The 24,031-nt window shown below is 41.5% G+C and overlaps 1 protein-coding gene across 2 annotated transcripts in view; it reads left to right on the top strand.

Annotated features, from left to right (window-relative positions):
• TEX10 (testis expressed 10) overlaps positions 1 to 24,031 on the top strand; it is a 126,412-nt gene that overhangs the window by 13,749 nt on the left and 88,632 nt on the right. For both annotated transcript variants that reach the window (XM_005292615.5, XM_065587218.1), the window contains exons 4-7: positions 5,898 to 6,144; positions 13,801 to 13,913; positions 16,837 to 17,075; positions 19,361 to 19,496. In XM_005292615.5, the coding sequence (XP_005292672.2) occupies positions 5,898 to 6,144; positions 13,801 to 13,913; positions 16,837 to 17,075; positions 19,361 to 19,496 (735 nt within the window). The remainder of the gene's footprint in view (positions 1 to 5,897; positions 6,145 to 13,800; positions 13,914 to 16,836; positions 17,076 to 19,360; positions 19,497 to 24,031) is intronic.

Genomic DNA, 24,031 nt, shown 5'->3' with positions numbered 1-24,031 from the left:
TTATAGCATTTTTTTGGGGGAGGGGACCCTCAGAAAAAGTTTGAGAACCCCAGGACTACAGCATAGAGCCCTTCTCCCTGACCTCTTTTTCCTGCCCAAAATATCACATTAACCTGGAGACTCTTAATCCCTTCATCCCCAATTCCATCTCCTTTAGCTCTGCAATCAGTTCTCAGGGCTTGTCTACACTTACTGGAGGATCTATGCTGCGGCGATTGATGCATCAGTGGTCGATTTAGCGGGTCTTCAGTAGACCTGCTAAATCGACCGCCGATCGCTCTCCCGTTGACTCCTGTACTCCACCTAATCGAGAAGAGTAAGGGGAGTTGACGGGAGAATGTCTCCCATCGACGTCACGTAGTGTGGACCCCGCGGTACGTAGATCTAAGCTACATCAATTTGATTTATGCTATTCACGTAACTCAAATTGTGTAGCTTAGATAGACTTTTCCCTTTAGTGTAGTCAAAGCCTCAACCTCTGCTACTATTGTTGCTGCCAGGAAAGAAGTGACTTCTAATACGAGGGAAGAGAAATGCCTGGGATTCCAGTGGCTCCTACACTTCATGGACAGCCCCAAAATGGCAAACGTAAATGTTTAACACACAAACAATATTAATGTCCTCCAGAAAGCTACATCTTTTTATTGCACTAAATCTTACAGGCAAGGTCAGTGGTCCAAGATGTGATTCATTGATATAATACATTTATTACCCATGAGAGGAATCGACGCTGATAGTGCAAATACATTTATCATGTATTTTAATCTTTTGCTGCTCTGACAGGAGGAGATGGCGAAATCTCTCAGGTGACTACACTTCTAGCTTTCTGACCAGCTTTCTTATCAAAATAGTCCTTTTCCTGGGCTTAAAAAACAATAACTTGCACACGGGGTGGTGGGGAGGGGATATTAGTTGCTGCTGTGTCTGGTACAGTTTGCTATTTTTATTTAAACAAAACAAAACCTCACAAGCCTCCAAACTGAGTACCGTACATACCCCATAACTGGAGTATTAGCTTTTAAAATGACTTATAATAGGCCCATGTTTGTTCCCTGTCTCTTCCTCCCAAGTGCTCCAGGCAAGAATTAAGCTTTTTTACCTTTTTAAAAAAAAATGTAATGCATACCTTGTCTTAGTGATTACCGAGTATTGGTGTGCTCTGCGAAGCCCTATCTGCATACTGTTTAGCTTCATTCCAAAATTAGAACATTTGAACAGTTCAAAGCCATAATTTAATGTTCAAATTTGCCTTTTTCTGATTCTTCACTGGGTTCTACTGATACTAATGAAGTAGTAGTTGCATTGGATGAGGAATTGATTGGAATATCTCCTGCCTTCTGGACGCTAAGATGCCACTTTGTCCCACCAAATTCAATTTTTAGGGGATCAAGAACAAAGAAATGAAATCCCCTGACATCTTGAACAAGGCAATGTCGAGGGATGGGATCGTCTTTGAACTACAGTTGGAGCTAAAGAGGAAAAATAAGCTGCAGCTGATTCAGGAGGAGGAGAATGAAGCTGCAGAGGAAGTTGAAGGAGACTAGATTGCAGGAGAAGACTCAGAAACTGAGAAGGACCAGGCAAGAGAACAAATGGAGCATTAGATGTACATCAGGTGGATGAAGATGGAAAGCTAAACCCAACTCATTTGCCAAATCATTAGGGCTTCTGTACGGCCATTGGCAATACTCCTCAAGGAGAGAGGCATACATATCAGCCTGATGTTGGTTTCAAACAGCTTCATATACTTCAAGTGACTCTTCCCTTTTGCCATTTACAATTTGCAAATGGCCCTCCTCTTGCCCTGTGTCTCCACTAGACTCCCTTTACCCTCCCTCTGCTAGACTTTCATCGTCCTCTGACTGCTCTGATGCCACAGATCAGTATTATGCGCATTTATGGAATCTTTTTTCCTTGAGCTCCATCTTAATTTTTTGTGTTATTAGAATCTGTCTTATTTATTGATTAAACAGTCTACATTTTATTAGAAATTATTTGAATGCCTAATAGTTACATAGTACAAAAATGCTTGGTAAATAGTGCTTTTACCACCCAGTCCCTTTGCATCCAAGTTTCATAGAATAACTACCTTGTACAAGGTAAACAAGCTGAATTGTTACAGTAGCAGTTTTTCCAGGCTACCTTAGAATTAAAATATATTGTAAGCACTATACATTAGCAATGTGGTTAACAATTTCACTGACATGAAACACTCATAGCTCCCATATCCCTGTATAGCAAAGTATACTGCAGTAGTCAAACGTCAACTTTACAGACTACCCTAACCTTTGCGCACTGTAGCTTTTGTTGGCAGTGGAGATCTGTTTACTCCTCTTTGGCCAGTGAAGTTGCACATATGGGTTGAGCATATCCTGGATCGTACTAGTTTTTCTTTAAATGGCAGTTATGCTGGACTCCTGCCCATGAGTTTTTCAGCAGCTGAGTATAGTATCTCCTTGTGCTTTCACAGTTCAGTCCATCTTGCTTTCACAAATGTGAAAACTCAGGCTATTGAAACAAGTGGATGTATTCAGTCAGTGTTGTCATCCCAGTTTAGTGGGAACCTTGAGGAGCTTGCTTTCAGGTTTTTCAAGGGCACTGTGACAGACCCAGACCAGTGGGTTACAGGAGTCTGGTAGAAGGCAAATATACTGGTCACTGGATGAGTAGTTTTCTGTTTCCTGAGTGACCAGAGCAGGGGCTGCACTAGAGTAATCAGGAACCTGCTAGAACCAGTTAAGGCAGGCAGGCTAATTAGGACACCTGGAGCCAATTAAGAAGTTTCTAGAATCAATTAAGGCAGGGTAATCAGGGCACCTGGGTTTTAAAAAGGAGCTCACTTCAGTTTGTGGTGGGAGTGTGAGGAGCTGGGAGCAAGAAGCGCAAGGAGCTGAGAGGGTGTGCTGCTGGAGGACTGAGGAGCACAAGTGTTATCAGACACCAGGAGGAAGGTCCTGTGGTGAGACTAAGGAAGGTGTTTGGAGGAGGCCATGGGGAAGTATCCCAGGGAGTTGTAGCTGTCATGCAGCTGTTACAGGAGGCACTATAGGCAGCTGCAGTCCACAGGGCCCTGGGCTGGAACCTGGAGTAGAGGGCGGCCCTGGGTTCCCCCCAAACCTCCCAATTGACCTGGACTGTGGGTTCTCCCAGAGGGGAAGGTCTCTGGGCTGTTCTCCAACCCACATGGTGAATCTCTGAGGCAAGAAAATCCGCCAATAAGCGCAGGACCCACCAAGATAGAGGAGGAACTTTGTCACAGCACATTGATCTACCATTCAGCTTGGTGCTGTGGTAATTAAAGCAATTTGTCTCCATAATATGAGTAAAATTCAACTAACTACTGCAGGCTAGGCTTTTCAGAGAGATTGTAAAGTGTTATTTCTCATTGAGAATTAAGTATTCCAGCCAATTATTGTCATTCCAGTATCCCAGCACAATGTAATTTCATCACTGCACAGTGTCCATACCACAACCGTATCCTACTGTTTGGATAAGGCTCAGGTCCAGAAACTAGACAGACCTTAATGTGAGGTTGCTTGCCCTGGGACTTCTGTTGGAGTTCCTCTTGGTGTGCCAAGTACTGTCCTACATACTTTGCTCATTGATTGTAATCTAAAGGTCTGTAATCTAAAAGTGGAATAATAATGAATTCCACCCACCACTGTTTGACCCTCCTCCTCAGTGTGACCTTTCCATAGCAGTCAAACATAGGACATTTATTCCAATGTTGTAAACTGGGACAACTGCTCTAAGGAGAAGTTCATGCCGTCAGTGGTGATAAGAGGAATACGGAAGATATGTCTACACTTAAACCGTTACAGCTGCAGTGCTTCAGTGTAGACGCTCACTACAGTGACGGGAAGGGTTCTCCTGTTGCTGAAGTTAATCCACCTCCCTGACAGGTGATAGTTAGGTCAAGGGAAGATCCTAGTGCTGTCAACACCAGGGGTTAGGTCGGTATAGCTACATCTCTCGGGGGGGTGGATTATTCACATCCCTGAGAGACAAAGCTGTGCCAATGTGAATTTCTGGTGTAGACTAGCTATGAAATGCTTACACAAGATTCATGTATTCTAACTATGTTCTTATGTGGACCCCGTTACTAAGTTCTTTAAGCTCCCGCAACCATTTTGGAAGTGTTCTGGGAATGGTAGATAGGTGCTTTTGTAGTTTCAAATACCTTAGGAAACAAATGCAGTGTTTTAAGCAATGTTCTGTAGACATGATTAAATTGTGCAAATAAAAGTGATGTAACCAGCTTTTTCATGTAATCACTATCGCTGCAGTGGTTCACTCTGAGTTTCCTACTTGCAAAGAAAGATACTCTGGTGGTGCCTCTAATGCTTCTGCAAATAACATTCCTTAGAAATAAAAGGAAACTGACGTGGGTTGTTAATTTTACTCTTGTGAATCTAAGCGCTGTGGGAAGTGGCACTTGAAAGTCTGGGTGGGAGATTCCCTTCAGCCTTCGGGGGGGGGGGAGGGGAGGGGGCAAGGGAAAAACCTAAAAAATATAATTTCCCTCTTCTGCCTTGGGTGGAAAAAAGTGCACACAGGATATTTTCCCTGAAAAATACTGCATCTCTTATGTAGCTGGTTGAGGGGAAAAAAACAAGCCACAGTAATGTGATTGCAAGCCCCATTGGATGTTGTATATCTGTACAGGAGTTCTAAAGTTTTTGACACATGCTAAATTTCCTCTTTCTTGGCTTCTTTCTCTGTCTGCCTCTCTCCTTGCGTGGGTATTTTTCACTGTTCTTTCTCTTCCCTCACCTTGCCCTTGCTGCTGAGAGGGAGTGTGCACTATTTCTAACCCCTTCTCTTTTTCCCTTTATGTGTCTCACTGCCCCCTCTCCTCCCAAAGGATCGTGCCTGGTAATACATAGTTATTTTGGAGCATAACTTTAAAAGATTTCAATCTGCTGTTCCTGTTTAGTATATGCTGTGGGTTGTACCATAGGCAAGCCTTCTCTGCAGAGTTTGGCTAATTATAGAGTTTTGAAATTACAAACGTGGCCAGGGCAAGTATTTTTTTTCAAACTGTCATAAGTTATTTATCTGTATTGGGTGCACTTTAAAGTTTATTGAGATTCTAGAGAGATGACCAATTATAGTGTTATTCCCAATTGTAACTATGGGGACTATCACTGCAGCTGGAATGAAGTGCGCCCACTGTGTATCAAGTCTAATTAATGTACACAAGTTCAGATTTATAATGGGAATTGCTTGTCAAGTGGGTTGAAAACCAGACTGATCATGGGATACAGTGTCCAAAATCATAGGCTGAGGGCATTATTGCCCTCCAGAGAGTACTCTTTCAGGGGGCAGATAAAACATGTTGCCTGTAATGTGTTTTTGTTAACCCATGAACTCTTTTGAAAATATTTTACTATCCTGGTTCTTCTGAGATTGCTCTGTTTTAGGAGCTTTGTAATTTTAAAATATTTACTGGCTCTTGTTTATGGGCGCATAACTCCCACTGAATTCCACAAAAGTTGCATGAATGTGTCTGAGGGGAGAATCTGGCCCCCTTTGTAATGCATATAGATCTTTTAGAGTACAGACAGAGGGTGTTAAGGGAAAATACCCTTGGATTTTCTGGCTCACCTAGGAGAGAGAGAAAATATATGGGACATAGTTTTACTTTTTGAATCTGTTATGCTAAAATTATACCATTTCACTTTCTTGATGGTTTTATTCTAATAATTTTATTTTCACATTGATCTGTAGTGGTCAACTGCCAATTATTACTCTCTACAAGAACAAAGCATGTAAAACTGGCTGAAGCATAAAGGGGTTCTGAAATCATATTGTGCAAATACAGTGCAATGAAGGTGCTCCCCTTCTCTTTTTAATGTAATGCTCTTTATCTCTGATTTTTTGCTTCTGTGGTTTAGGTCCCTGGTAAGCATGACAGACAGTGTGGAAAAAGGCCTGTCTTCTGCTGAAAATTTAAAAGGATTTATTGAGATAATAATTCCATTATTGATTGAGTGCTGGATTGAAGCGTCTCCTGCACAACTTGCTGCTCCCATTCTTGGAAATCTTTTGGAACCTGAATCTCAACAGCTAATGCAGCAAGTGCTTAGTATCATATATTTGCTGTGGAAACTCACAAAGCAACATGATGAAACACACAAAATGGTAAGAGAAAGGAGTAATGTGATCTACAGTTTAAGCACATAAGTTAAATTTGCTCTGCCTATAAACTGGTGATTCTTCATGATATAAGTGAGGAAAATAGTTTTTAAAATAATGGAAATAAAAATTTAGTCCCAAGTTTTAAACGTGATTTTATGGAAGTATGAGTTTGAACTTTCTCAGATCCTTTAATCTAGAAAAGTAGCTATCAAACTGAGGTCTTTCGACCACCATTGATTTACAGAGTCCTTCCTGGCACTCTGCAGGACACAAAGTTTTGAGATCTAAGCAGTGGAAGATTGGATTGTTGGGAAGGTTTGTGGTTCTGTGAGAGCATCTTTGATTCTCCAACTTTTCATTCTGCAGACCACTCTATAGGAAAGTGAATCATTTTTCTGAGCTGGAGAGACTTCATTATAGAAAACAAGGTCTCAGAGAGCCACAGAATAATTACAGTGTGAGGTCCTTATGTTACTTTCCAGTATTTGCATAGTGATGTCATGACTCTATGTATGAAGACAATCAAAACTACAACAAAAATATTGCAAAGCACTGTTGAAATATCTTGCCTTCCTTATTTGCGCCTCTGTGCCTGTTCACCAAAATAACTCCTTTTTTACTTCTGCTACACACTTCTAGATTCTGCAGCATGGTATAGGGATGTCACTGTTCCCATTCTCTCTTCCCCTTTTGGCTGCTGGGAGGGATGGGAAGGGATACCTTGGCAATTCCTTTCCTAACATCTCTGTAAGAGAGTGCAGATTGATTTGCTGAGCACTCTCTGTGCTGCTGTATGTTCCAGGCAGCATGGGTAGGTGTGTGTCTTTGATCAGCTATTTTGCTCCTGAGATCAAATGGAGTTGGAGTTGCTCTTGTTGAAACCATGGACTTCTAGAGATACACAAGATGAGTAACAATGCTGTAAAAAGTGTGTATGTAATATGTATGTGTATATATTACCCTCTTCTGTACATGTCATAGTTCAGGGCATCTGCACCTGTATTTCCCATCTATCATCCAGCAAGGGCACCTACTCTCAGGTTACTGGCTCCCTAGCTGTCATCTCTTGGGCAGAGACACATGCCTCTCCCATTCCTGACCTAACTATTTCCAGGCTTCACAGTTCCTTGCCTACACTGACTTCCCCAACAAAGTCAGACTGACTAAGCAGGCCTGCTCTGCTTTTCTCCTCAGAGGCTATAAATGATGTAAATGCTGCAGTGATAATTTACCACACAGCTCTTTCTAATCAAGTGTTTTTCTTAAGAAAAAACATTATAGAGAAAACATACTGAAAACAATAAAAGCATCTGCACCTCAACTCCAGTAAGTGCTCTGGCCGGTGACCAGTCCTTCAAATCCCATCAAGGTTTTTTTTTTTTTTTTGTGGTTAAAAGTTCAAACTTGTAGTGAGCTCAGAACAAGCACACCCATGAATCTGTGTGTCACTGTCTTACCCAGTTTTGGCCTCTGATCTTGTCTTCCTGTAGAAGGTGATCACCAGACAATGAGTTTCTCCTCAGGGTGCAGCTTTGAAAGGTTAGGTCCAGAGGAGAAAACTTACCTCCTCCCAAGTATTTCCTAGGAATCCCACTTAACTTTGTCTAGCATGTTATTTTAAAGAGATCTCTGAAGCTCATAACACTTCTCAGGGTTTACATTAGCCATGTCTCTTCTTTAGAGATGTTACATACAATCCCACAATAATACATATTCATTTGTATTTTGAATACAATTAACTCCCTAAGATCATTAAACATAATTCAGTAAGGTTTGACCAGAATATTGCAGGAAATTCCCATATCTGTCTCAATACTTAATGTTTTATTATGTTACATTGTGAGATTTTCCACAGTATGAAGGAAGCTGAAGATAAAACTATTATCTTAAATCACAGTTGGCACCCTTGTTACAAATTGCATTATAAGACTGCTCTCAGGGGTTAAGTATCAGGGGGTAGCCGTGTTAGTCTGTATCTACAAAAACAACAAGGAGTCTGGTGGCACCTTAAAGACTAACAGATTTATTTGGGCATAAGCTTTCGTGAGTAAAAACCTCACTTCTTCGGATGCATAGAGTCTCCGGGGTTAGTTTGTTTTAAATTACACAGGGTTGAATTGACACAACAACGTTCATGGGATTGATTTTCATAACTAATACTGCATCTTAGTTAATATGTGAAGGATCTAACAATAAAAGATCTATGCTGCATTTCTCTTTCAGGAACTCAATTATACTAGCTTTCTTATGGTTGCAGTGGTCACTCTAATACCATGGTATTGGCATTGTATAAAAAACTAGATAGATGAAACTGTTGATGTTTATGTCCCTCTATTTTCAAGTGTTCAAAACTTCCTTGAAAACTTACCTTTGGGGCAGAAACATTTCAGAACTTGAGGATATTACATTTGGCATTTTTTTTTTAATCCTTTTAACTCATGGAGTCAGAATGAGAAATGCCCTTTTTTCTTTACATATTGAACCCATGCAAATGGCTGAATTTTGGAAGCTGAAACTTTGCATGTAAATAGTCCTTGAAAAGTGGTGCTTTGGAGAAATGGTGAAGGTGCAGAGAAGAACCACAAAAATTATTCCCGGCAGGGCTGGGAAAAATGCCTTCCAGTGAAATTAAAGGAGCTCTATCTAGTTTATCAAAAAGAAGATTTGAGGAGATGGTTTGAATAGTGTATAAACACCTTCATAGGCAGAAAATACCAATAAAGGGCTCCTTATTATGGTGGGGAAAGGAATAACAAGAACTAATTGCTGGAAGTTAAAACGAGATAAATTATAAGTGGGGCTGGTGGCATCATCTGTTGTTAAGCTTGCTTGTTACTTACTGTTAAGACTCCTGTTTTCAGTTGCTTATAAGGTTGCAAAACGTTAACTGTTTGGCCTTTAATTTTCTATGCAGGATGTCTCTCAAGCTGAATGTTTTTTGGAAAATTTTGGCTGAAATGAGACTAGGGCAAATATCATTTTTTCTTGGAGGTGTGTCCCTGTGGGTGCTCCACTTTAAGTGTCTTGATGCCCTGCGCTTGTAATCAGAGATTTGTGGTAGCAGTGCCCGGTTGGGCTATGCATGTGCCGTAGCCATCTCGCGCCGCACCGACTGGCTACATAGCGGCTAAGTTCCCTCTAAGCTGTGCAACTGTCTATTAAGCCCCATGAAGGGGTTCAGGGCTGTGGCGGGGAGAGATGACTCTTCCCCAGCGTGGACCTGCTGCGGAGGGGAGAGGCGCTCCTCCCCGCTGGTCCCAGCGTGGACCTGCCCCGGACTTGCCACCGCTGGGGGAGAGGAGCCCCTTGCTTGGCCCGGCCCAGGCCCACCGGAGCTGCCGGGGAGAGGAGCCACTCAAATGTCCTAGCTCAGCCCCACCGGAGCTGCTGCCGAGGAAAGGTGCCTCTCCTCCGGCCCAGAGCTGCTGCAGTGCGAGAGGGTTGGGAGGAGTCCTCTCTCCCTGCAGCAGCCCTGGGACAGCCTGCACCCCCAAGCCCCTCATCCCTGGCCTCACCCCAGAGCCCTCACCTCAGCCCCCTCCCGATCACCTCATTCCCAGCCCCACCCCAGAGCCTTCACCCCTAGCTGGAGCCCTCACCCCCTGAACCCCCCTCCCACACTCTGAAGTCCTTGGCCCCACCCCCACCACATGAATTTTGTTATGTGCACTAATATGAAGGTGATGTGTCACACATTACCTCCATATTGGTGCACATAAACTTCATTCCGCACATGGACATAAAAAATTAGAGGGAACACTGCATAGCGGTGCACAATTAACTGTCCCCCAGTTCCTTCTCTGCTGCTTTTGACTTGAGTCGGAGTGATCCGCAGCGCCCTCTCCCACTTCAGAAAAAAAAAGTAGATAATTCTTAGTGGTAGTGTTAGCTTAGTTGTAGTTAGCTTCCCTATCCTCTTGCCCTACTGTAATTTCTTTAATTGCACCAAAAAAAATATTTTTTTCCCCTTTTACCTCTCTCTCTTTGGCAGCCTTAGCCTCAAACAGGCTTTACCCCTTTTTTTTTCTCTGTGGGCTTGTCTTCACTACCAGGGTAAGTTGACCTAAATTATGCTACTCCAGCTACGTGAATAACGTAGCTGGAGTCGACATAGCTTAGGTCGACCCTACCCCAGTTTCTTCATTGCGCTGCATCGATGGGCGATGCTCTCCCATTGACTTGCCTTAATCTTCTCGGGGAGCTGGAGAACCTGGGTTGATTGGAGCGTGCTCTGCGGTCAATTAAGCGGGTCTTCACTAGACCCACTAAATCAAGCGTCGATCTCCCCATAGTGAAGACCAGCCGAAAGAGACTGACTTTCTCAGGCATGCCAGGCTCACCTGGTTTTAAACGCTGCCTGACTTACAGACTCACATTACTCAAAAGTGCCTGCATTGCAGAAAACTGACAGCCAGGACAAGAAAAGCCAGGGATTTCCAACTGAAGCTCCTCATGATGGAGAAATCCGTCAGGTCAGCCTCCGACCCTGAGTCCAGGTGCCCTGGCCAACGGTGACCATCAGAAGCCTCTGATGGGGTTGTGCTCCAACAATGGCTGCCAAGGAGCCTGCTCCTAGAAAGCCTGCAAAAAAGCGGTCACAGACATCCCTGCACCGAGAGTCGCCCAAAAGAAAGCGATCTCCTACTGAAAGATCTCCCCTGGAACTGAGAGCGCCAGACCGTGAGGCACCAGGAACGTCCGGTACCGAGAGTTCCCAACGAGCTAAAGACCCTATGCGGGCAAGCTCTAAACTAAAGGAAGTTCACATGCTAAAGTGAAACCTTCCAACTCGGCACACACACATAGACAAAGAAGATCTCGGCACCGAGCGGTACAATAGCACCACCTGCTGTACCTATGCTGCACAGTAACCTGTGTGCTCTCAGTAACCCCCTGCCGATACCCAAGCAAGCGTAGGAGGAATCCATCTGGTTCAAATGCAGTGGGGACAAGAGCTGGAATAGAATAGTTGGGACAAGGAGTGTCTGAGAGAGGTGGTGGAGACTGGGATTGGCATGACCAGGAGACTGGCAGTGGGACCTAATGGGGGGTGGAAGGAGGTGAGGAGGAGAGAGAGATCTGACGAGCCAGGTTATGGGAAGAAGATAACTGGGACTGGCTGGGCAAAGAGAAAAAATTCTGCAAGAGGTGAGGATATTGAGATTGGATGGGAAGCCCTGGAATGGTGACTGGGAGCTGGAGGCTGTGGGGGAGACAGGCAGATCAGGGAGTGGGGGAGGGAACTGGGATTAGCAGGCCAAGGGGACTTGGGGACTAGAAATGATTGGGCAAGGAGGTGGGGAGTTTACAGGGGTGCGACTAAGGCTATGTGCTGCTATAACGAATGTAGCTGCTCTTTGCCGGCAAGAAAGAGCTCTCCTGCCGACAAAATAAAACCACCCCCAATGAGGGGCGGTAGGTTTGTTGTCGACAGGAGACACTCTCCCGCCAAAATGCTGTCCACACCGGCACTTCTTGTCGTTAAAATTTTTGTTGGTCAGGAGGGTGGTTTTTTTCACACCCCTGACTACCAAAGGTTTAATGACAAAGTGCAGTGTAGACATAGACACCGGTCAAGGAGCCTGGGATTGGAATCAGAAACAACAGTACTGTGAAAAGGACAGGTTGGAGGGGAGAGGGAGAAGTGATCAAGCTCTGAGCAAACATCTGAAACCCACTGTCGGGTTGTTCCCATCCCCCTCTAGTGCTGTCCAAATTGAGGATGACAACCTACTATTCCTATCTATTACTCCATTAGCTACAGTGGCAGAGTTCTGTGTGGACCAAAAGTTTCCAACCTGACTGATGAACCATGTAGGTGTGAATATGATGCCACATGATGGATTTTTTTTGTTTTTTTGCTTTGTAAAAAACTTTGGAAATTACACACACAAATTGCATTAAAAAACATTTAAATTGCAGTCAAACACTCAAAAGTTAGGAAATGTCAGAATTAAGGTTGCCTGTACAACCGTAATTTAACCCTCTTGTGCGCGCGCATATATATATATAATGATACAGTCTTTAATTACATGATTATGTACTGTTTTCCACCTGTTTCATTCAGTGCACACGAATGGTGCTCAATTAAAGAGCAGCCATTAATGTGTTGTTTCCTTTGTGTTCAATGTGTGGTCCTAGGCTTGATTTACTGCACGCTATACAAACACTACTCTGACAACAGAATTACCGATTTCTTCGAGTGCTTTTCTATGGTGCTCATCATTATAGCATCTGAGTCTGAACCAACATTAAAGAAGTTATTGTCAGAATACCCTGTGAGGTGAGGTGGTATTATCCCCTTTTTACAGAAGAAATACTGAGGCACTGAGAACAAAAGTATCCTTTAATTTTGTGTGCCCAATTTGAGACTTAGGATTGGATTTTTGAGAATATTTAGCATTATATAGCACTTCATATGTTCAGAGCACAGCTCCCATCAACATCAGTTGCATGTGTGAGTGCTCCCTGCTTCCCCCTTCCCCCCCCGGTCCAGAAAATGAGGAACACAATTAGTGATCACATGTGAATAGTTTAGTTTAGTTTAAATGACTTGACTAGCATCACATAGGAACTCTAGCACAGGCAGGGATATGATCCAGTTCTCTATGGCAGTGTTCATCTGCCTTAACTATGAAACTGTCCTTTCACTTTCGGTAGTCCCTTGTATCCTTCACGACACACCTTCAGACTTCTGCAGCAAGTGAGGCAGGAGTCCTACAGCCAGATTGCTTCTCTACACAACCTTGATTTATCCCCAAGCAGCTCCATTCTGTGCATTGCATGAGGCAGAAATGGAAAGGTATGCAATTAGAAATAATTTACTAATCTTGAACCATGAGGGTGATTAACCATTGGAACAAACTACCAAAGGAAGTGAAGTGGTAGATGCTCTCTCTCTCTTTAAGTCTTCAGATCAAGACTGGATGCAGACATAAGCTATTGGGCTCATGGCAGGGGTAGCTGGGAAATTCTGTGACCTGTGCTATATAGGAGGTTCCTTCTGACCTATGCAAATAATAAAGGCCTATTTTTTCTCCCTGCGTTCAAGCACACCCATTACCTTTTCCTTTCCCTTCTAGTTCACACTTGTCTCCTGCTACATTTGAGATCTTCCCAACATTTCTTATATCCCCATTTATCTCCTCTTTGGTAAACATGGAGGGAGGCATTTTGGCTTTGCAGAGGGCAAGCTCCTTTTCTTGCCAGGCTGTCCTCTGCCTTCCTGCTGGCAGCTGTTCTATGTAGTCTGGGTGTGAACTAAACGATGGGAAACCTTATTGTGAACTAAGGGGATGTCTACATGCGGAAACTCAGTATGTACTTTCTGTTTACACTTCTAGTTAATTCAGCTTACATGTTGCTGTGTACCCGTTCACTAAGAAAATGTACAGAATCTACTCTGGGTGAAACACTGCCCCCAGTCATAAGTGATTATCATTGTCTAGTGAACCATTTTGTTGTCGCAAAAGTCATCATCCTATAAAGAATGTGTGTGTGAAGGAGCTTTAAATCAGAAGCTAAAATATTTTTTTCTCTTTCCTATGTCACATCCTGTTTTTTTACCTAAGCATTAGTTTTTGGTAGACTATTAAATGATTATATTTCACTTCACTTATAAGCATTGTTTTCTAATGTATTATCTGCTTTCCTTAATAGGAGGCATGGCTTCGAATGAATTACCTTGTTGATTTCAAGCATCACTTCATGCGTCATTTTCCTTATTCTTTACAAGAAACAATTAAGCACAAAAAGAGAGATCCATACAAAAGGTATGAATAAAACAGGTGTCACTTTACATCTTTTTCTTTCATGAATAAGTGAGACCACATGTCTGAATGAGACACACAGCCTAGTATTAATCTTTCAGCATAGCAAAAGGAAAAAATACTTTGGGTGGGTTTTTTTCTTTAAGAGATGGATATGGAGAGGTATTTAGATGCTGGTTATGTTGCTCTCAATTGATACCTTTAAAGAGTCTAAGATAAAATTTCTCGTATGAAACTACATCTGGATGTTTTTATTATTTCAGAGAAACTAAAATGCAGAATCTTAGAAGTATAAGTATTCACTTATTAGAAATTGGTTCTCAATTTGTGGCCTGCAGGGCACTTGCTGGTGGATTCTCTAGGGGTGTTTGTTCTACTGGTGCTGCGTATCCTGTTGCCTGCAGTTAAATTGTATTGAAACACAACTAAAATACATTTATTTTCTGTGTAGTTGTGGTAGGGTGTCGGATGAATGTGAAAGGAAGGTCCATAATATCTCTATTAAGATATGGTCCATGTTACAAGAAAGTGTGAGAGCCGCGGATTAGATAATGGATCAGTTCATGCATTATATCTTAGTAGTAGTAAACCAAAATCTATGATTTGTAGTGCATCTGGGCCCTAAGTGGCTGAGTAATGATATAAGGGAGAGTAAGACACTTCTCTCTCCAGGGCAGGGTTGATCAGCAGCTGTCTCCCCCTATCTATCCCTTGGTAGCACAACTGAACCAGTTTGGTGGAAATAATAATCTGCTGCTGGGAATGGCCAATAGCAGATTCCTTCCCTTCCCCACCCCCAAGCAAATACTGAAGGATTTGTGGCTTTCTGTGAGGCCATGTATAATAGTATGCCCTCACCTCAAGAGCACCCCATTACGCCTGGACATGTTGTTGCAAGGGGTCCTCATCTCTGGTATCTCCTTGCAGCTTCTTCTTCGGCTCTGTAATGGACCATCTCTGTCAGTATCTTCTCCCGATTGTCTCTATCTGGATGTTCTGTGGCCAAATCACACAAAAGTGCAATCCCCTTCCAGGGTCAATCTATAAGTCCAAATGTCTTCCAACTAATAATTCTTCTGCCCCTCTTGGGCTACACTTCTTGTGCTCTACTCCTGGGTGCTGCAGAGCTTCTCCTATGCTACTTTCTCCTAGCAGGTTTTTCCCCAGGGCCTCTAGGGGTATGTCTGCACAACATCTTGAATCAAGCCTCCCAGCTGAGGTTGACAGACTTGGGCAAGTTGGGCTCCTGCTAGTGCTCTAAAAATAGCTGTATAGACACTGATTTGAAGTTGTGGCTTGGACTCCGAAGCCCCATGGGGTTTACATTGGTGCAGCTACACTGATAGTTGAAATTCCATTGTAGGCTGTATCTGAATTACAGTTTCTCTGGCCTTTTCAACGGGTGGTGTGTAGCCTACAGGCACAATTTAGCCCTACATCAGGAAATAGTTGTGGTTGAAAGTGTGCATCAGTGGACTCTACATAACAACCAGCAAGTGTTGTTAGAATTTCAATTTCTACTTCAACTCCCCTCAAAAACTGTAAAATTCTGAAAATGAACATTAAAGAAATGCACGCTTCATTAATGTCATATATATTCCTTCTTCATAACTCCATGCAAGTTACATCTCATCACCATATCTCTGAACTATGCCCCACCCTACCTCTAAGCTATAAGGCTATTTTGTTGGGTCAGTATAGAATCAATAATATATTTAATTAGACAAGTACTTCCCAAATTTCTGAAAGCAGAGCTCCCCTTCAGGAAAATAAGACCTGTCACCACTCTCCACCCCAAATCTCCACTATGTATGATTAAGGTCCATGCATCTTAATTTACAGATCTTCCATAAATTAATCTCTCTTGGCTAGTTCTTTTAGCCACTCCTCTCCTTTTGGGAAATGCTGCTGTAGATATTCAGATTATACTACTACTACTACTACTACTTTCCTGCATGCTTTCAGCAGTGAAATACATTAAATATCAGCAGTTAACTATCATCATTGGCTTATGAGTTAGCACTCACTGAAATGAATGGGTCAGCTCTCAAATGAGGTAGTTCACACTTGAGAGCTGTTGTTTATCTTTGCAAACTCTGGCAGACATCTTTGAATTGATCACCTTCCACATTTGGAAGGGTTTATTTTTTTTGAACCGAACAAACTAAAGACTAATTTTTTGTTTTTAATGTAAGCTGGTACTCTGAAGGACAAATGAAGTCTGTCTGTAAGGCCCCAAACCCTGGTGCCTCACTCTGAAGGAAAGACAGAATTAGACCTAAAGATTTCAAAGCTAATTTGATCTCAACATGTGTTAGCAAATACCAGAGCTCCATACGTGTTCTTTTGGTATAATACATTGATGGAGTATTAAAACATCTTTATGAAATAAAAGAAAAATGCTATCTCTTTGGGTGGTAGAATGTGCTAAATATATGGTGTTTGATATTATGGAATTATATGTAGGCTTTGCTGATTGATAAAATTACTTTTAAATTTAGCAATTTACAGATTTACCAACTAACATTTTGTACTGCTTAAAAAAAAAAAAAAAAAAAAAAGTAGTGAAATTCACTCTGTTATAGCACACTGGAAACTTCTAAATTGTGTTAGGCTAATAGTCTCGGGAGTGGAGGGGTGAGCATGGAAAGGAGTCATAATTATACTCCTGCCCTTCCTGGGACTGTTGTATAATCTTGTGAGCTCACTGGAGGTGTTGGGTGCTTATCCTGTTTAAAATCAGGTCACTTATTTATGTATCTAACCATAGATTGAAGAGCCTTAGTGAGGCTCCTATTTTTAAAATTTTTGCTTTAAACCTGTAGTGCTTAGACATTTTTTCTATATCATGATAACTTTGTGAAACATTAATACATTAAAAACTGCATTCATTTTTCATAAATATCCATATATGTATTTTACTTAGCACCAAGTACTGTGTGACATCGTCAAACAGCGTAGATCATCTTTTATTGAATTTAACCCTGTGTGACATTATGGTTTCACTGGCAAGTGCTTCAACACTTCAAATGGATTCTGACTGGCTGGGCATGATAAGAAAGTTTGTGACTGAAACCATTCAGGATGGTTGCAGATTGAACGGCAAGCAGTTGAACAGATTGCTTGGAGTGACATGGAGACTAATGCAAATACAACGAAACAAAGGTAAGAGTAGTTAGCAGGCAGTTGTCTTTAAAAAACAAATATATCCTATGCACAGGAAATGTTCTGTGTCTCTGATTAACTCCTGCAGTCTAAGGTGGATGGGGTACAAAGTTAAGAATGTCCTAAAATGTTTTGTAGTGTGTTCTGTCCACAAAGTAGTCGTATTTCACTGTATATATCCCCTACTTCACAGGGCATTGAGAATTGCCGATTAAAGAGTTTTGTAAAGCACTTTTAGATTCTTTGATGAAACATGCTCTAAAAGTGAAAAGCAATAGGAATAGTATATTTGTGTATTTGTAGCCATTTTCTCTTACCTTTAAGTAAAAAAAAGAGGAAAAAGAGATCACTTTAATGAATAAGGAAATTCATTTACATCTGCATTTTATAGATCACAGTTAATCAGTATTTCTTGAGGCCATTTCAGTGTTCCATTCTGTGTTTAAAATCATTTCCATGGTTTGTAAATGTGCCTTTGTAATTGTAAGAAGGCCGTCATACTGCTATAATGACATGGAATGACAAGCTCACATTAATGAAAGCCTGTGTTAAGTAACACTGTATTTTCCAGCGTTGCATTAATTTTCCTTTCCAAGAGAGGGCACATCTGCTGTCACTTCTAGGTCCAATGCAGAATGGCTTTCTTTCAGCTGCCTTTCCTTGATTGTGTTACAGGTGAAATATTGCTGGGCCCTTATGCTGCTCGGTTTTTGGTGGAGGACTCACTCAGGCTATGTCAACACTTAGGGCTTGTTTACACTACCACTTTTGTCAGTATAACTTATGTCACTCTGGGGCGTGAAAAAAACATCCCCCTGAAGCACATAATTTACATTGACAGAAGTGCTGGTGGGGACGGTGCTATGTCAGTGGGAGAGTGTCTCCCGCTGACATAGCTGCTATCGTTTGTGGAGGTAGTTTTATTATATCGACGGGAGAGCTCTCTCCCTTTGGCATAGAGTGGCTACATGAGCGATTTTACGGAGGTACAGCTGTGCTGCTGTAAGCTTGCTAGTGTAGACATGGCCTTAAAATGCTCAGCAGCACACTCCCACTATAGCGCTTCTGTGTCGACGCTACCTATGCTGACAGGAGGGGTTTTCCGATCGGTATAGGTAATCCACTGCCCTGAGAGGAGGTAGTTAGGTCAATGGAAGAATTCTTTCATCAACTTAGCACTGTCTACACATGGATTTAGCTTGGCTTAACTGTGTTGCTCGGGGGGTGAATTTTTCATGCCCCTGACCATTGTAGTTAAACTGACCTAATTTTGTAGAGTAGACCAGGCTTCAAAGAGTGGAAGTTTGCCCTGAATCTAAAAGTGGCAGTTGTCAGGCTCATCCTGATACGATAGTAGTGCCCAGCCAAGTGCATTCTACAGATAATGCTCTGCATTTGGGATCTGAGTTTCACTTTGGATGGTATCAGCAGAGGAGTTTCCATGGGCTGCAAGTGCTGTTATGTAGTGTGGTGTAGAATGAGAGGTGATCTGTGAAATAGCATGAATACTTTACCCATTGAAGGCTTTACAGATAAGGACCAAGTTCTAGAAGTAGATCTGGATTCATATGGGGATTCACAGTAGTGTGTGGTGTACCAGGGTTGGGCTATGTGTGTGGAACTAGCTGTGTCCAGATGGAGCATGCTGTGTCTGGATCCGACATGGGTAGGTCTTCTGCATCTGAATGGAAATGGTGAAATCTGTTGATCCTGGATAATCAAAGGTCAAGGAAAGAAGGAATTAATGGCCAATGCAGGTATTTGAATGTCTGTTAACGGTAATGAGTCCAATAGGACCCAGAGAAACCAACTTTACAACTAGAGGGCTGATGCCTCGATTAGAGTGTGAGGTGGGAGCTCCTACCTGCTTTTCAAATGCTCTCCCATTCCTAACAGTGTCACCTTCTTAGCATTCAAATAGATTGTCTGTGATTTTCAGTATTCATTCATTTTCATTCTTGTATTATTTTTCATTTTGAAATTCTTTAATACTTTAAAAACTTGTGTGCTACGTGGGTTTCACGTAGTTCTTTATCTAGCTTTGTAATTTTAATTGTCTGAGGAATTTCACACTGCAAGCATTATTTCAAGATTTGTCTGTGAAGGCTCATTGTTGTACATCCTGTAGAAATTGATACCAAAATGGTTTATTCCCAGGATTTGGATTTTACATAGAAATGGGTATTTTAAAATATTTTATTAGCTCCTCAATAGATATTCTTAATGTAATGAAGATAAAAAGCACTTTTAAATTTCACATTTTTAACATGTTTTTTTCTTTCTAGTGGCAACAGAGACTTTGATAAAAGCAGTATATTCACTATACCAGCAGAAGAATCTCCTCTTTCCTGTTCGTATGTTGCTTTTGAAATTTTTTAGCAGGGTTTATCAGAAAGAAGAGTTGAGCACTCAAAGAATCAGGTAAAGATTTTTTCTTTATTTTTAAAAATTTTAACCTTGCAGATTTAGTCTCAAAGTCTAGGTCATGAACTTCCACAGTAGCGCAAAGCTTGTGATACAGAACAAAAGCTCATTTGGGGAAAGCTCAGAAGATGTCCATTTGCTCCATTTGTCACAATTTCTTCCCCACTGCCAGAATTGTTTTGGAGAATTTGGCCAATCTGGGCTCAAATATAATTTATTACCTAATTTCTATTTCCAGTACATTTAAGCGTGTGTAAAATTTTAAATAGTTAATTATCCCAGTTCATTCATTAAGCAGAGGTTTTTAAATTTCTTTTTAGCCTTGAAATTCCACACATGACTATTTTTTAAATCATTTAAATGTGTGGCAAAGATGGGGATTTGCAGAAATAGATATATTAGAAAATTTGATCGTTTACATTTAGCTTGGTAAAGAATTAAATGGAACTACAAATTGAACCTCAGAGTTACGAATGCCTTGGAAATGGTGGTTGTTCAAAACTCTGAACAAAATGATATGGTGGTTGTTGCAAAAGTTTACAACTGAACATTGACTTAATACAGCTTTGAAATTTTACTATACAGAAGAAAATGCTGCTTTTAACCATCTTAATTGAAAAGAAACAATCACAGAAAAAGTTTTTTCTTCATCAAATCTTTTTTTAAACTATCCCTTATTTTTTTAGTAGTTTACATTTAACACAGTACTGTACTGTATTTGCCTTTTTTAAAAAAAAATTATATTTTGGGGGGGCTCTGCTGCTGCCTGATTGTGTACTTCCAATTCCAAATGAGGTGTGTGGCTGACTGGTCTGTTCGTAGCTCTAGAGTTTTAATGTATGTAAATTGTTGCTGATGTGACATCTAGGATTGCAGTATTTTTCCTATCTCCTTTTTTAGTAGGGATAAAATGTGAGTTCTGTGAGAATTACGTCTGTACATCCAGTGTTTGGATGTACACCCATATTGCTTTTGCACTAGTACCTTCACAGGGTCCCCTTTTACCTCTGAATATTTGGCCCTGAGTATATAAAAGACAACATCCAGTTTCTTTCCTGTATCTGTGGTGCAGAAACGTTTTTTTAATATACATGTCTACATTTCACTAGCTGCTAGGAGTGTTGATTAGTATACTTTGGATATCTTATTCCCAGAAATAATTATTTTTAATGTTTTAATTATGTTTAATGTTAATAATAATTATGTGAAGCCTTTTTATATGATTGTGATTGTGTGATTCCACCACAGCCCAGTTAACAGCTGTGGAGCTTTCCAGAGCTGCTCTTGGTTCTTATTTAAAAAGTAATGGAACTGTGTATAGATTGTAAGCATTTTGGGGCAGGGACTGTCTTTTTTGTAATGTATGTGTGTAACCTTGCACAGCGGGGCCCTGATCCCTGTTGGGGTCCTCTAGGCACTACTGTAATAGAAATAATATAATAATAATAAAAGCTGTAGTAATAACTTGCTCTAGCTCAATAGTGGCTGAGCACTGTGCCTTTACTCATTCTATCTGTTGATACTGAGATGGTCGAGTAAGGCAAAATATGGGAGTTTATATTCTGTGCCCCATGTAAAGCAAAGAAGTCAGAAACAGATGAATGTGCCCTGCTGTCTGGGAGACTTAAGGAAAGGTCACTCCCTGAGAAGATGTTCTGTCCCCAATTTACTTACCATATCCATCAAAACCAGAATAAAAGTTACAGTTTATGCAGAAGGCACTTAAACTGGTTTTCCAGGATTTGTGTCCCTCTGATTCCTGGTTGATTCTAAAGATCCCATCTAAATCAGGGAGATCTTTGATCCAAACTACTTGGATCTAAGTCCTCAGATTTGCCTGGTTCCTCGTCTTCTGAGACTTCAGGCACTTTATCCAGTGCTTCAAGAGGAGAGAGTAGGAGTGCCCAGGCTAAGTGATGTCAAATAACTAGTCTGTTGTGTGTTCTAGGACAGACTGTTGCCTCAGTTCCTGAGACCTACAGGTACTGCACTCATGGTAACAGAATGCTCTTCAGATATGGAGGGGAAGAATATTGTTCCTAACAATTCATCTACAATTCCACTTGTTGGTTCTATCCAGTCTCTGATCCTCCACTCAAATAGGAATATAATTCTCTTCTGCAATGATTTCATCATGATCCCCTCTTAGAAAAGCCATGTGTTCTCTGTAGTAAGCCTGACGTATGTTCTCTGGCAAGTACTCTGGTTGCAGCAGACTGGAAGTTCTGGGGCAGCTTTAGGCAAATTGAAAAGGGATGTATTATGGAATTAAATATGAAAATATACAATACAATCAATATGGTATTTCATTTTATTAAATTTTAATTATTCTTGCATTTTCAATATGTCGCAGATTTTTACATCGATGTATAATTACTTTGTAGCACTGGCATTTCTTTAGGGACTATTTGAGGTTTAGGCTTCCAAGGAGGTGGTTTGTGATTGTGGAGTATGCATATTAGTTGGATGCCTTTGCTCTATATAATGAAATGGATTATTCCAGGAAATAATTGACAATTTAAATAGCAAAAGTTTTGTTTCACAGTAAGCCACCCATTACTGTGAGTTGGAACTTCAAGTGGTCTCTGCACATTCCCACTCCTGGGATGTGCTAGTAATGCAGCTCTGCTCTCCCAGCAGTGCCGGTTGGAGTGTTCTCCTCTTACTGTTACTGAATATTCTGAAGGTGAAGCTATGAGAGGGATTGTGATGCTTCAGCCACCTCAGTTCTTTCCATCAGGGGTTGCAGACAGACCAGAAACCTCATTAGTTTCCTCCAACCAGGATCTTTGAGTCAAGACTCTCACGTTGTTAGCTAGCTTTCAGTTGGTGTCAGATTAGTCTTTTAAATTTTGTCTTTTTAAAAGTTATTTATTTCTTTATTTAGTTCATTTTAGTCCATTCCCAACCTCCAGCACTGATCTGTGCATCTTCAAGGAAAAAGGTGTTTGCCTTGGGGAAGGTTATTCTCTATTTTGCTGAACCATATGCAACACTTTGACCCGAAGGGCTCATAAGGAGCATCAAAACTGGCTAAAAGCTTGCCTTCTCCAGGAAGCCTTTGCAACCAAGTCCTCTGATTTAGAATGCTTAGGATTTGTAAGTACAGATAGGTCTCCTTCAGGGACTAAAGAGCAGCATAAGACCCCTTCCAAGATCTCTGCTACCAGGATAAAATCTAATATCCTGGTACTGAAGGATCTGCAACCATTGGAGTTGGCTGTCTAACAAGATGAGCCCTCTCAGATGTTGACCTCCATTAGCAGAGCCAGTCTTCAGGAATGTAATCCTTTGGATCAGACACCTCTGGTTCCAAGCAAAGAAATGGCACAAATATTGGCCTCTGTTAGCAGAGCTAGTCTGCACTGGGACCCCTCAGATCCCATAGCCTCTATTTCAAGTGCATCTTCAGAACCCAAACCAAAAGCTAAGGGCCATGATGGTCTCAAATCCCAATAAAAGGCTCATACCCTAATGTAACAAGCATATTAGTTCCCAAAAATTGCCAGGAAACGGTGATGGAAACATCTTCAGATTCTTTGACGCCATCTGCTTCCATGGTTATGGTAGTGGCTCAAGTACATAAATCACATCCTCAGTTGGGGATCCATACTCTGATCCAAAACCACTCCTGTTCAGGGATCCTCAGAGCAGGAAAATATGGGAATAAATAGAAAAATTAAAGGGTCAGGTATCCCTTTTCCCCACTGAGAGAGAGAAAAGGAAAGAATCCTCCCAATTACAGGTTTTCCCCTGAGGTTTTGCATCCTCCTTCCAGACATCTACAGGTTCGCCTGGGAAGTTTGCTTTGATATTTTCTGTACTACTTACCAAGGCCAATACTGTCTCCAATCCAAACTACCTTAGATCCACATTTGGATCCCCAATTAGATCTTGGCCTTGATATACCACCCTGAGTTAGATGGTCTTACTGGTCTTCACCTAACTATTACAAGAATGCTGTCCCTTCTCTCAGAGGCAACAGAGTAAACCTCTCACATCAGATCTGACTCATTTGGCTATGTCTACACTTCCACTTCAGAGATACTGTGCTCCCGTATTAGGCCCTGGTACGTTATCAGAGGATGAACCGGAAGCCTCCACTGCATTCCAGGATACTGACATGGAACCTGATGACCAGATGTCTCATGATGATGTGGCGGGGTCTCCTCAGGTGCTTCTCCATGAGAAGATGAGATTCCGTTTCATGAGCTGGTAGAAAGAATGCTGAGTTATAATGCTGAAAACATCCTGGGTCAGAGTGGAAATGACTTCTCATCCTGTGTTTGATATTTAGAGCTTTCCTTCAAACAGTAAAATCACACTTACCATAGTGGAAGGCTAAGAGCATATGGTCAAATCCTGTAGTGGGTCAAACTGTCTAAGAAGGTGGATGAGCTTTAGTTCAAATTACGTTTGTTAATCTTGGCATCAGTTAGCTCCTTGCTATCCACTCAAGATTGATTTAGAACTGTCAGCTTACAGGATGCATATTTCCATATTGCTCTCAGACCTTTACGTCACAAATACGA

The sequence above is a fragment of the Chrysemys picta genome, chromosome 2 (genome assembly GCF_011386835.1).
Source record: "Chrysemys picta bellii isolate R12L10 chromosome 2, ASM1138683v2, whole genome shotgun sequence".
Taxonomy (NCBI): domain Eukaryota; kingdom Metazoa; phylum Chordata; order Testudines; family Emydidae; genus Chrysemys; species Chrysemys picta.
This window is presented reverse-complemented; position numbering and strand designations above follow the sequence as displayed.